The sequence below is a fragment of the Oxyura jamaicensis genome, chromosome 5 (assembly GCF_011077185.1).
Source record: "Oxyura jamaicensis isolate SHBP4307 breed ruddy duck chromosome 5, BPBGC_Ojam_1.0, whole genome shotgun sequence".
Classification (NCBI taxonomy): Eukaryota; Metazoa; Chordata; class Aves; order Anseriformes; family Anatidae; genus Oxyura; species Oxyura jamaicensis.
The window spans coordinates 18,442,513-18,456,790 of NC_048897.1; the positions used below are offsets into that span (position 1 = coordinate 18,442,513).

The window sequence follows — 14,278 nt, forward strand, 5'->3', positions numbered from 1 at the left end:
GAACACACAAAAACAACATGAGATTGGGATATTTTACTGAGAACAAGCTGCTGAACGGGACTTTCAGAACCACATCTGAACACTTCAGAGAGAGGGAGAAAGTGCTTCCCTTCAGGCATTTCTGTCTGTCCCACTTCGTTTCTCACCATCCATAAACTCTCTTCTGAAACCTGCTCAAAGCTGTGAACACTTTACTTCAGTACACCCACAGCAAAGCCTGGCATGTGGGCCGAGGACAAGGAATGACAAAACCAGCGGAGGCACAAAACCAGAAGTATCTGGAGACCCTTCCAAACTTAGAGGCACTGCCTGCAGCACTCATATTGACTTCTGCCCAGTCGAGGGACAAAAATTGGGAACCTGAACAAATGTGCAGAGTCAGACTAAGGCCAGCCCATGAAGGCAGCACCAGGTCACTGGTTCCAATATTTTATTTATGAAAAAACATGTCCGAGCCAAAAATGAACCTTAAGTTTTGTTATTTATACTGCAGTGGGCTGTGGCCTAAACGTGAGTGGAGATTTTGATGGGCCTCAGCTCACAATGAATGGGCAAAGGCCTAACAGTCTGATGCCACCACAGATCTTTTCTCTTGCAGATGACTTAAAAGAAACTCAGATTTAGATGGATGTGATCTAATTCAGAGCCCAGACTTTTCTCCCTCCTCCCGCGGACCTCCACAGTGTGGAGTGGCCTGTGTGAGGAGCAGCCTCCTGCCTCTTCCTCAGCAGGCCTCGGACACCCAGCTGGGAATCTCCTGGCCTGCCCCTCACGCACAACATCCCTCCTCCGGAGTGCTCTCTCCTGTCAGCTCCCCCTTGGGCTCCGGGAGGCTGGGCTTTCATTTCCAGATCTGCCAGGCATGTTTCACTGTGATGCCTGTTTGCCATTCTTGGCTTTTCTGGCCCAGACCTTTCATTTTCCACTTCCTCGCGTCATAAAAAACTGCCAGCCTTTTTTATTTATTTATTTAATGACAGGGCTAGATTTCTGCTAGTGAACAGAAAATGGTGCCTTTCCTTGCTCTCTTTTTTAATCCAGGTGGTAGGAAGGACCTGGAGTAGCAGAAAGCAGAAGGAGGGAGATGGGACAAAGTGGAGCATTTGCTTCACCTTGTCCATTAAGGACTGGGGTTTTACGTTTCTGAGCGTGGTTGCTTCCTTCTGGCTTGTTCAGCAAACCTCCATCCTTTTTAACCAGGTCTTTCTTCCCTCACAGTGTGTTTTGCCCCGAGTCTGGTGCACACACAGGATGCCCTGTGTTTCTAGTAGGGTGTCACCTTTGCTCCACAGGCTGCAGGGATTGCACGAGATGGATTTGTCCCATAGCTGTCATAACATTTTGCATTTCATCACTGTGTGAGCTGGTCCCAGTTCTGCTAAGGCCCCCTCCAGACTCAGGTGAATCCTAAGGATTTAAGAGCAGTGATGAGATCATGAGAAGAGCCATGCCAGATAGAGCTCACATTAAAATTGTGCATGAGATGTGATGACAGGACTAGAACAGTAGGGGTAGGCCTGCCTGCAGATGAAATACATAGCCATGATGGACACAGCTGGCAGAGCCTCTGCTTGCTGGCAAGTGCACGTCCACGGGAAGGGGGCTGCTGCTCTCCCACACCAGTGACTCACTGAGCCGAGCCCTGGGGTTTACCCATCTCCCCACATCCCTTCTGTGGAGGAACTTTCGACTCTGAAATCTCAGTCCTACCTTCATATCTGACCCCTGCCTCTCCTCACGTCCAGCCTCTGCAGTGCCCTGATGAGCTCATACCTGGCAGGCCCAGCCTCGGCGTATTTGCAAGAAAAAGAAGAGTCACTGACGGAGGGTTGAGCAGCTCAGTTTTCGATTTACAGATACCTTTTTTTAAAGCTCCTAAACCCCAACAAGTTACAGTGTTTCTAAGAAACAAAACAAGTCTCCTTTCTCATCCTTCGGAACTGTATGTGTTTCATTTTTTCTGCAATTTTTTCCCATGTCTCCTTTTTGACAAATGTTGTTATTTATATCCCCTAAGAATGAGAAGCAGGTTTTCCCTCACAAGCATCAGAAAGGCTTTAGTTGCTGGCCATTCCTTGAGATGCAGTTAGCTGCAGCGTGTTCTCTTCCAGCTGCGAGGTATGAAATGTGGCTCTTCCCCTTGGTGCCCCTGTTCAGGGCAGAGTTTAATGAAATTAGATCTGTGCTCTTGTACTACCAACCATTGCTCTTGTACTACCAACCATGCTTAATTTGAATCTTTGTTTCTCTCCAAACACTGGAAAAGAAATAAATGCCCTGGGGGGTGACACAAAGAGAGGGAGAGCTGGAAAACCCAGTCTTGGGAAGTAAATTTTAAAGTTAGGCTTCAAAGTTTCATTTCAGGGATGTGGTGAGAGTGGTCTCAGGTGGACCAGAGCTGGGAGAGTGGAGCCACCACCACCATCTGAGCAGCTGCCCAAATCCCCCAGTGCAACGAAGCTACTTGCACAACAGCCTTCAGAGATGAATGAGGATGTGATGTTTAGAAAGCAGAAGAGGTAAAATAAAATAAAAAATAAAGCAGTAAAATCTATTTTTATCACAGATTATGTTTGTGGGGATGCAGAAATCTCTGAGGGCTGGAAATCAGTCAAAGCAAACCCGTCCTTCAGAGCTTGGCAGAGACCAAACGGCCCTACAAGATGCAGCTGTCCTCTTTGGCCACAGCTGCCTCTCATCGAGCTCCTCCCTACACCAAATGATAAAGGCAAGCGGAGGCTCCTTGTCCTGCTTTATGTATTCCCTCTGTGGTATTTCTCTCGTGCTAATGGTGCAGGTCCTTAGCTCTTTGTCTTCTCTGGTCCCTGCCTAGCTGTCCTGGGGACACAGGGTTGGGATGAGTGGATACATGGAGGAGTGGGTATGGGGCTACCGCTCAGCTGGGCAGAGTCATGGGGTGTGTTTGTGGTCCTGTGTCAATGGGGTTTGAGCTTGAAGAAGGAAAGAACTGGACTATGGAGTGTAAATATTGGTAACATGCTGATGAATGGTGGTGTGCCTCCCAGGAGGCTGAGGCTGCACACAACTCTACATGGGAATGTAAAACCTGGGAGCAGGGGACTATCAGTATGGTTATTTTTGTCTGCGTAGTCTTTACTGTGCCAAAATAACACGTAAGTGTTCTTTGGTATTCCATCAAGCAGTGTGATTGCAATTGTTGCACACAGCCTTTTTCATCCTCTCTCCATGGAGCAAAGTATGTTGCAGTGCACGCATTTAGAGAGGAGCTGCATGCGCCAGTGATCATATATATTTTCTGGAGATGGTACATTTCTTTAATCTTGCTGTGACCTTCAAACAGAAATGGTCAGGTTTGTGATGGCTTTTAGCTCCTGTGGGAGAGATTTTCCTTGTCTTCAGCCAGCAGCAGAGGATGCAGTGTCTGCTGGAAGCTCAAATTAGACTTGGAAACTAATCTGAGTGTGTGAAACACGTGTGGATGTGCTTATACTCGTGTGTTGATGAATCTCTGCATCTGAAAAAAAACTGCACTGATGTGCTGAGCATCTCTGTAGACATGCAGGCTTTCAAATGAAATAGTATTGCTTCTGATCACAGTGGCTTAAGCAGTTCCTCCCATTTCTCACTCCTTTTTCTGGCTGCTGTGCTCCTGCAGTGACAGCTCTTTATTGCCAAGCCTCGCATTCAGGTATTGGAGATAATTATGAGCAAAAATGAGGGGTCATTTTTTAAACAGTGGAATTTCTTTCTCCGTAATTCTCGTTCTCCTCTTCTGCATGAGACTGGGGGAGTTCATTTTGTTCAGCACTTATAAAGCACCCTTCTCTTTAGGGGGGGGGAAAACATTTGTCCTATAATGTGAATTTCTAAAGAATGTGAATCTGACTTTCTGTGTTAATGTTACAAAGAAATTTCTATTAGATAGCCTTACTGTATCAAATGGGCTATAAAAATGGATTCCTAATGGTCAGGCACCTTGCCTTTAAAGGGGAAACAAAGTCTGAGATACCTCAGTTTGGGGAAGGGGAGGCTGGCTGAGTGGACAAAACCATGAAGGCAGCAGGGAAGGACCCAGTGAAGCGTTGGACCTTGCAGACACTACTAACAGATTATAGGTATATATTATAGGTTTATATTATAACAGGTTATAGACTATGTCCATGAACAGATCCTATAGGGAACAGTAAGATGAAATGCTACTCTTTTAGCAGTCCTTTGGGATGCTGTGTAATAGGTATCTCCTAGCATCAGGTACTCTCTTGATGAGGCTGTCTCCGCAGACACCAGTGTTGGGGAGCTCCAGAGGAAAATTGCCCTCATGTTTGTGCTTCCAAAGCTTTTTTTTCCCCCGTGAGACTGATCTGAAAATCAGGGAGCCCCATGTGCCTGCTGTGAGACTTGGACAGGGCTGGTGAGTGTGGAGATACCAAACAGGGATGATGCAAACTCACTGAGGTAAATACCCTCAAACCCTCATCGCCTTCAGCTGGGGCCAAGTACTCTCAGAGCCTTGCAGTGTTGGTCTTGGTCAGGCTGCTGCCAGGGAGGTCGTGGACCTGTGCTGAGACCCTGCTGCTTGCATTGAGGTGGCTGATGCTAGTGCTCCTGACAAAACAAATGAAAAGTTCTCTGCACAGCTGGGTAAGGGGCAGGTGGGTGCTTCACATGCAGCCTCTTCTGTCCCACCACTGGCAGGGCCTGAAGGGGCACCTGGGCAGGGGCTGAAACACCCAACTTGTGCTGGGCAGAGCTGTCACTGCTGAGAGCTTCTGCAAAACGGCTGGACCTGCCTGATCCCAGCACAAGGGGTTTCTGTGCTGGAAGACCTCATAAAGTCCATGAGAGGACATCAGGTCGGCAATTTTCCTTGGCTGTGGTTCCACTGAGGCTGTGATTTCAATAAATATCCCAGAAATCCCTTACTCCTGCCTTCCTGTGAGTTACGATGTTCCAATATAACATGAACAGGAAAAGGTAGAAACTGGTAAATCCTCAGTGCTGCGTTGATCTGGCTGGACTCTCAGGGACTGAAAGTGCCGCAGATGGGAAGTGCTGTGCTGGTACTCCTTGTGCTACTGCCAGCCAGAGGCAGCTGAACAAAAAGGGGCACCCTGTGACCCTGGGAGGGAGCCTTGAACGCTGCTGAGGGTGCCCCACTTGCTGCAGTGATGGTGGCTGTGTTTTGCCCTTGAACAGAGTTTGTCTGTGCTGGAGTGAATTTGCAAGGCCCTCTTGCCTGCAAGTTCAAAAAGCTGGAAAGCACCAGCATGCTGGACTTTTTTTTTTCTTCCCCACCTTAATGTGATGGATGCTTGCTCCAGATATCCTCCGGATTCCAACATTTTTCTTGGCTTTGTTGCCCTTTCTAGCTTCCACCTGGAGGTGGGTCTGGACCCTACCTGGCCAAAGTTGTGGATCGGGGGCATTGTGGAGCCCCTGGGGCTGTCAGATCCATGGCTCCTATTTCTGGCCTCCCCTCAGCCTGAGGTTTCTCACGCTGAGTGCCAGGGCTGGAATCTTTTGAGAAGTGTTCTGTTAATTGTCTGGGTTATTTTGAGGGATGGGGCTTCAGAAATAAGTATGTTGCTGTGACTCTTAGGAAAATTAAGCATTTTTTCAGTGCACTTGACTTGAACCCAGCTTGCTGCACACGATGCAAGCCGCTCTTATGGGATGTGTGAGAAACTGGGTAGGATATTTTTCACAGGTTATTTCCCAGACTGCAGTGTTTTTTGTCTGGAATTCCTCTGTAGTGGGAGACTGGAGCCTCATCACTTTGCCAGATGAGCATTGCAAGCTGCTGCTGCTTTGCAGCTAAGAGGGCTATTATGAGCACTATCCTGGTGGCTATATTGAGCTTTAAAAGCTTAGAATTTCTATGAGGATTAAATTGCAGTTCAGGTCACATTCAGCACTGTGATGTGCTGCCAATAAAGGAGAGCAAATAGTCATCAGATTGTAATAAAAAGATTTTATTGTTAATTAATTCTGAGCACAAGAAAAGTGTTACGTGCTTTACCATAAAGGTGGGAAATAAATCCCTGTCCTAGGGAAGTTAAGATACAGCAAGTAAGAGAAGCAAATGATCTGGGGTGAGAAAGGGACATAAGTTCTCATCCTCCCTTCTACTGCTTTCCTTAAGTCAGGCTCATAAAGCTGATCAAGTTGATTATAAGTGGATCTTCTAGTTTAATAATTTGCATTAATATATAACTTATTCTACTTAAATGTTTAGTTTCTACACTTTCAAAACATCTCATGATGGGTGCATGACTCCAGAGTGGTTTCTTTTTGTGTGTGTTGATATCTCCTGCCTGATTCTGCCCTAACTCCACTCCTCTTTATCCTTGATGTGTTGAGTTGCTGCACGGGGGTTGCTCCAGGATTGGCTCAGTTGTCTCCAGAGACCCAGCTGAAAGATGTGGCCAATTCTGACTGCAGAGGCTCAGCTGCACCAGGATATGACTGGCCTCTGCCATAGGGAAAACAGATCTTTGTGTTGAGCTACATCCCAAGAGATGAGTGAGCTTCAGCACAGAGCTGGGTGGGGAACAATTGCTTGGCCAGCTTTGGAGCACTAATGTGAACCATTACTGCTCTGAGCTAGAACCTAGATTCAAAGGGCTGCAAGCACACCTCGTCACCCTCCTGAATCCATCAGTCACCTCACCCCTTTGACACCCCGTGCTGATCTAGGGAGCCTCGCTACATGAAGGATGTTCCTCTGTGGATTTTTTCAGCTCCCTCTGAGGAAGGGAGAAGAAACGCATACTGGAGTAACAATGCAGAAGGTAATACCGCTGTCTTCTCTAAGGTTGTGCAGCTGTACAGTTCCTGCAGCGATGGATGGGTGGGTTACCTGGCCCCTTCTCCCAAGGGTCCCCTGTCCCAGATAACCATCTCTGAACACTTTCCTGGCTTCTTCAGACTCTCGAAGGAGATTAGTCTGGCCATGGTTAGCCTTTTAGCAGGTTCTTCTCTCTTGAGAAACACAAGTGCATTGCAGAGCTGTTAATTATAGCTTATTGGGGATTCTTCTGTTCTCATTTTCATTAAGAAAAATCTTCATGAAGATAACCTTAAGATTAAACTGACCTTAAATACCACTTAAGAGAATGTTTAACAGTGCAATTTAATACAAAGCAATTCAAATTCCAGTTCCCAGTTAACAGTATGCTCTTTGCCCTATCTTTGCCCTGGGTCACTGCCCTCCACCACCTTACTGCTTGGACATCGGCCAGAAACCATGAACCAGAAGGTATTTCTGTCCTGGTTGGCAAATATGCCATCCCAGGCAGCTCATCTTCTGTTAATTGCAGAAATAATCAGCATTCACCCTCTGTGCCTCTTCTGGCTGGGCATCAGAATAGATTAAGGATGGAGCCACTCCTGGGGGAGTAATTTCTGTCTGGCCTCTTTATGGTGTTTGTGGAGGTGATCACCTGGAGGGAGCCTGAATGGCATCTAGCTCTGTGCCGTGTTTAAGATGGTCTGTTAGATTTCTGGCACAGCTTGTGCTTTTGTGGTGCAGGTGGCTGAGAACAAGGGTGTGCAGGGTGACCGATGATCTGGGGCACTGCAATGTAGGTTTTCAGAAATGCAAACACACCCACAACCTCTGACCAGCATGAAGAAGCTCTTTGGAAATGGAAAGTATTTGGGCAATTTATGAATTTGGCCACTCTAGATGAGTAATGCAGATAACATTTTTCTTTTCCAGTTCCAGGCAGTGGAGGCTGGTGGCACACACTTTACCATGTTGGCACTGCAGTATGGATAAACTCATCTCAAAGGCTTGCAGAGGAGTGGTTTGGATCTGGATAAGAGCATAGTGAGGTGCTAGAGTTAGACCATCAGATTGTTCCCCATTTGCTGTGGGGAAGGGACTCCATGGCTCTTTCTGCCCACTGGGGTAAACACTTCTCCCTTTCTAATTTTTTCCAAGGGTCTTCCTGAATTGAAACCAGGGCTGAACTCAGAGTCCTTCAGTAGGTAAACTGCTTTCACCCATGCCAATGCACCTGCTTGAGCACCTGGGAGCAGAGTCACCCTTGCTCAAAGAGAGCAGGAACTTCACCAGGGAGGGTGAGCCTCCAGCCCAGGGATGGAGTGGAGGAGGAGGAAGGAGCCACTTGGTGGCAGCAACCTCAGAGAAAACCACCCTGAGATGTCTTGCACTCTTCTCCAAGGTACTGTGCTCTGCCCATGTAGAAGGACCTCTCTGAGGAGAGGTGTTGTGGGAAAAGTTCCTGAGCTGGGGCTGCTCTTCACTTGCTTATCTTGGCTAGCAGCCATGACAAGCTTGCCTAAGAAAACAATGGAACTGTCTCAGCTGAGTGTATGGGTGGGCTTTGAAGTGAGAATTAACAGAAGGAACCTCTGTGGATGGAAAGCTCCGGGGAAATGAGCTGTGACTGTATCCTTAGCCCTTGTGGCTTCAAGATACGTGACTTTCTGGGTCCCCAGCCTGTAGTGCTTTCAGTGAGCAGGCAGGAGCCCAGCTGGGCATGGGGTACTTCTGCATGAGGTGCAGCTCCGTGCCTGGCTGGTGGGCCATGGGTGAGCAGAGCTGCATCTCCCTGAGCAAAGGAACCACATCCCCGCAGGACAGCACCACACACTCATTTCTCCCCCTTTGCTGTTCTCCTTGCTGCCAGCCTGGTGAAGTGAAACCTTGTGAAAAGTGAAAGTGAAACAGAGGTCTTGCAAGGGTGCAGCTGCACAGCCCAGCCTTGCGTGACCTGCTCCAGCCCCTGAACTCTAATGCTGATTTTCCTTAAATGTTATTAGCTAAACTCTGGATGACTTTGTCCAAACTGTTTCTGGAGTCTAGACAGACCTTATGTTTGCATTTCAGATGGCACTTCCATGCCTGGAGGCCACAAAAAAATAGCGGACATGATTTATCAGATCAGAATAGTGCTAAGGAAAGCCTTTTTGTGTTCTGCAGATGTTCCATAGTTGAAAGCTCAGCTACATTCATCAGCAATCTGACAAACATGTTCTCTGCACCATAGCTATAAAACAGCCATGTTTTACTTTTTGTGAAGACAAGACAAGTCTGGATGATGCTTTTTTTCTTTTTTTCTTTTTTTTTTCTCTTCTCTCTCTCTCTCTCTCTCTGCAATGAAGAACACTTTAATTCTATCTGGGATACCAGATCTACTCTTCTAGCTGTTACCAAGGCTATCACCCAGAAATACAGAACTGGTTTCTCAAGTGCACTATTCAACCTTCAGGGCTCTAGGAGATCCCTTCCTATTGAAGGTGATTATAAAGAAAATAAGGTTCCTAAACACGCCCCCTGCATAAACTTCTTCCATGTAGCTGATCATATTCCTCCTTCCTATTACTGTATGAAGATTACTCACTAAATAGGTAGGCTAACAAATCAGCCACTTGAATTATCAAAGGGTACCTTATATCATTCCACTGTACAGAACTGAACTAAGTATGTCTCAAAATAAAAATAAAGACTTCTCTAGCATGGAAATCCCAGCTATAGAGGGAACAAAAAAGAACAGTTGTGGTGGTAAGACCCCACAGTTCTGCTGTGATGCTTGTATAAGACTGATTTGTTCAGTTTATTATGTTTTTCAGGTAATTTCTGTTAGGCAACAGAGGTATTCATTGAATTGTCTAATGCTTTTGCAAAATCAGCAATACAATATTGTCACTGTTAATATTCATTATATATCTACTCTGGAGGCTGCGTTGAGATCTCTGCTAGGCTGCTTCTGGTGCTTATTTCTGATAAGGCTGTCTCCAATACCTGTATACAACCTTGCAGCTTATAGTATAGCCACACATTAAGAATTTGAGTTGTCAGAGGCCCCTGTACAAGCACAAAGTTCAAAATACGCTGTCTCTTAAATGAGAGGTGAGATTTTTGGAGCAAAGCTCTGCAGCCGGAGGTGAAATCCTTGCAAATTCTGACTGCAGAGCACACGACCTTGGTACTCATAGCTCGGGCCTGGGAGCCAGTGGAGCTTTGGGCCCTTGAAGATGGAATATGGCTGGGGACATGTCTGCAAAGCGTGCGGAGGCATAGTGCTGCTCGAGTACGTGTCTCGTTGTGGTGGCTGCGCTGAACGGGTGCTGTGTGCCCCAGGGCGGCAGCTAGCATGTTGTCAGCACTCCCTCGGCTCTTCGGCTCAGGTCCCGAAGCTTAGGCGACCTGAATAACAGGTCTCTGTGGGTCTGGTTTATCTGTGTCGAGTGGGGTGCCTCAGGGCCAGTGTGAGCAGCTCGTCTGATGGCTCTGAGCTGCCAGGCGGGTCTGGCTGAGTTTCTACAGGCCTTACCTGTAGGGGAATAATGCCCTCTGGGGTGGCTAGCGGTGACTTTGCTCAGTGAGGAGAAACCTCTTCATATCCCATTTATCGCCGCTGCTCCCGGGCAGGGGTCAACCCGCTCGTTTTTGACACTTTTCTACAGGGCACCTAGAAAAGGCGTTTGGGGCCTTCAACGGGAAGGATTAGCTAATCTACCTAGTGGTTTTCTTACGATCAACAAAGGGAGTTACGGGCAGTAGTGATTCTGTGCGGGATGCTTTCTGTCACTCATTTCTGTACTCAGCAGGCCGAGTTACCCAGGTAATACAAATAAGCTCTGAGTTTTGAGGTTTTCTGTGCTGTTTCCTAAAAAGCACCGCTCTGGGCACGCCGGGACGCAGTGGGGGCGGCGAAGCGAGGCAGCCGGGCCGTGTGATCTGCAGGCACGGGGGGTTCTGCTGGGACCCTCAGCGTCCCGGGGGGCGGCTGGCCGCGGGGGGAGGGCGCCTCCATTACGGGGCTGTGCCGGTGCTGTCCTCCGGTCCCCTCCTGCCGGCGTTAGGACCCGGCGGGTGCGGGGGGCGGCCCGGCCCTAACCCGTCCCTCCCCAGCCCGAGGAGGAGGAAGGGGGGGCCCCACGCCGCCTCCCCGCCTCCCTCCGCCGCCGCTGCCCGGCGAGGCAGCGCTCCCAAGCTCCACCGGGGCTCTCGGCATGAGGAGGCTGCGGGCCAATGCCATCGCCGTGCTGACGGTCGCCTGGATCCTGGGCACTTTCTACTACTTATGGCAGGACAGCAAGCCCCGCGCGGCGGCGGGCGGCGGCGGGCCGAGGGCGGCGGGCCGGCCGGAGCTCCGCCGGGAGGACGGGAGCCTGCCCCTGGCCGTGAGTGGGGTGGGGAGAACCGCGCTCGGGCGAGGAGGGGGATTTGGGGTCGCTTTGGGCCCCCCCCCCAACGTTTCTTGTGGGGGGGGGGTTGGCGTGCCCGCTCGTAACCATGGCAGCGGGAGAGCGGGGCGATGCTGCGCGGGGGGAGGTTGGGTCCACTTCAGCATGGGCGCAGCGGCGGCTCTCGCAACTCCAGGAATAGCTTAATTAAAAATAATAATAACAATAACGAGGCAGCCCAGGGGCAGAGGTGGCCCGGCAGTGATGCAGTTCGGGAGCCGCTCTGCGTGGCCCCGTCGGCAGCCGGCAGGCAACAAAAGCGGCAGGGGCAGGGCTCGCTGTGCTCTGGCTGAAATACAGGGCTCCGTGCCTTCGGGGGCTGTTTGGCAGGGCAAAAGAGCCTTCTGCTGACACCCTCGGCCGCTGCTTGCAGAGGGGGAAACTCAAAAGTCACAGCTGAGGCTGCTGGCACGGTGAGGGTGTTGTTTGTTTCCAGCGGCTGGGGCATCTCCGAGGTCCTGAGGAGCGGGGCTGTGGACGTGCCTGCGGTGCCCCCGGGCTGTTCTGCACCCCGCTGCAAAACGTTCCCGTGCTGTCGAACAGTGCGAGGGTCTGTCGGATCCCCCCTCAGCGTGGGGAAAGCTGCCCCGAGCCCCATATTTCTTGCGTGTGCTGAGCATGCGGCTCTGGCAGCTTATTTCTCAATTCCCCCCACTTACCCTTCAGTTGTTATTTTTTTAATTGCATTTACTTCGCTCCCCCTCGCAGGGTTTGTGCAAGGTTTCCTGGATCTGCGTGCCCTAAAATCCGCGGGAGGAGGATGCCGTGGAGGTGCCGCGCGTTGCTGTGCTGCTGCTGCTTGCGGGAGGCGGTGTGAGCTCGCTGCTAACCTCAGTGCCTGGCTTTACAAGCTGCAGCGCCGGGCAGCTGCCGCTCCACATCCCAGCCTGCTCGCAGGTCGCTGCGAAGCATCCCTTACCACTGAAATCCCATATCACGGGGAGAAATAATCATCCCTTTCTCTCCCATCCCTCCGTGCTGGGGTCCCACGATGTGCCACCCCCCGGGAAGGCAGTGGCTGGGGTGGAGGACCTTCTCCTGACATATCTGACCACATCGCGGTGTGGTGGCAATACCATGTCTTGACCTGCAGCGATCCCCTTGCAGAGAGAAGGGCAACAGCGGGGTTTTGTGGTGTCTGGGCATCCCCTCATGCATGCTGGGGACAGCATTGTCCCACAGGGGTGGCATCTAGTGAGGCCCCGAGTGGGTGGTCTCATGTGCCCTGTGTGAGTCTGTGGGGTTGGTTACGCGTGGCTGTGGCTGCACAAGGTGGTCTCAGCGTTTGTCTTGCCTCCTCCTGCTGGGGCTACAGTGCTGCCCGCCATCCGCCCCCCATCCAGCCCAGAAAATGTGCCATTTCAACCTGAAATTGAACCAGGAGGGAAAACCCTGAGGGAGAAATGGTTATCTAGAGACATGGCTGTCCTTCTGCTGTGCAGAGCCCTCAGCCCTGAGCTCGTTCCCCGAGAAGCTGAACTACTTGAGGTAATAAATAATGGCAGTGTTGTGCAAGAGAAGGCGTGTGTATCCTCTGCGTGCTGCTCGAGTCCCCTGGCCTTCCACAGAGCCGCCAAGGCAAGCTGCCTGTTTTCAGCTAGCTTTTGGTCTGCTCTGCTCTGTGTGACTGATGATGCTGGAGTTCAGGTTTGGGTTCATCTGCAAGTAAGGGTGACTCATGTGACTTCTGGTTCACTGGAAAAATATTTTTTCATTTTTCTGCAATTGGCTGCTTCTCTGTCTGGGGGGAAAATTGTGTCTCTTTGATGAGCAAGTCCAAGAGTTCTGCTCTTGCATCTATGCTGTGACATTTCAGATCCTGGGTGAATTATGGTGGAGTGCTTTCTGGGCTTGAAGTGAGATGTGGTTTTCTTAATTATTCTCTCCTGATGAATAAAAATAACTTCAGGAAAAAAAAAAAAAAAAAAAAAAAGAACAGTTGATTCTGAGTCTCATCTTGAAACTGGTTTCTTACTTGTTTACCTCACATTTATTAGCACAAGTTTAAACTTAAATTCTGGATGTGTGACTCTTGGAGTCAGCAAGGGAAATCTTTGAATGCTAAAGCTGGGCAGTGGGGATGTCAGAGATCAAGCAGTGTCCCAGAAATAGCTCATGCGTTAATGGTGATCCTACAGATCCCTGTTCCTTATCCAGAAATCTGGATACTTGGCCTCTATGCAACAGCCTCTACCCAAACAGGTCCTACAGGTGCTTGAAATAAAAATGCAGCAATTGGGAAACTGGAGGCGTGAATCAGTGTGAGCTGTGCCCCTGGACGCTCCCTGTTCCATCCACCGTGGGCAAGTGTCAGAGTCCAGGGAAAGCACTATTTCTGTTTGCCTCCTGACCCTTGGAGGCTTCCCAGAGGCAGAACCTGTGCGATGTGTTTTCAGAGGGGCTTTGGCATCGTTTCCACACGACACACAGACTGTTAATCATTCACCACTTGCTGCTCATCTGCTTTCACGTGGAGCTGATGGCCAGAGCCTGACTCCATCCTCCTGCCACAAAACGCTGCTGGGTGGGAAGCTCGCCCAGAGCACCCCCGTCCCTGCAAAGTGTGTTGCTCAGAGGGGTGGCTGGCAGGCATCCCTGAGGAGTTTTTCTTGTTGGCTGATGGTGTGTGTTGAGGATTTATTTGCTCCCACTCCTGAGTCAAAAACTGGATGCGAGGGTGCCCGAGGGCTTCTCCAGCTGGCTGGCTTTCCTGGGGTGGCACAAAACCAGCATCTTTGGAAGATAGACTGTGTTAGGTGGTGCCTGGTTGCTCTTCGGAGTGGTCGCACTGTCTGTTACCTTTGTCCTGCCAGCTTCTGTGGCCTGTGCAGCTTCTCTGTGATCCCACCAGAGGCTGCTTGGCAGCTGACAGCTCCGGCACGGTCGCACTGCCTCACATTTCCCGGTGTCAGCTCTGGTGGCTGCTCGCTATCTCTGTGTTCAGCCACTTAAAATGAACACCAGGCAGATAAGATCGCTGTGTCCTTTTCCCTTGTAGCAAAGGGTTTCTAAATGCTCTGCGAGCGGCACCGAGCCGAGCTCTGCCTGCCTGTTGTGAGGCAGCTGGTGGGGCTCT

The 14,278-nt window shown here is 50.0% G+C and overlaps 1 protein-coding gene and 1 long non-coding RNA gene across 3 annotated transcripts in view; both read left to right on the forward strand.

Annotated features, from left to right (window-relative positions):
• Window positions 1-2,747: 2,747 nt before the first annotated feature.
• On the forward strand, window positions 2,748-4,391 carry LOC118168663. The gene is made up of 3 exons (XR_004751723.1): window positions 2,748-2,917; window positions 3,580-3,670; window positions 4,338-4,391. It is a non-coding gene; the product is annotated as an uncharacterized LOC118168663 (long non-coding RNA).
• A 6,476-nt stretch (window positions 4,392-10,867) lies between these two features.
• Window positions 10,868-14,278, forward strand: part of GALNT16 (polypeptide N-acetylgalactosaminyltransferase 16) — a 67,073-nt gene continuing 63,662 nt past the window's right edge. For both annotated transcript variants that reach the window (XM_035328289.1, XM_035328290.1), the window contains exon 1: window positions 10,868-11,139. In XM_035328289.1, coding sequence (XP_035184180.1) covers window positions 10,969-11,139 — 171 coding nt within the window. In that variant the 5' untranslated portion in view covers window positions 10,868-10,968. The remainder of the gene's footprint in view (window positions 11,140-14,278) is intronic.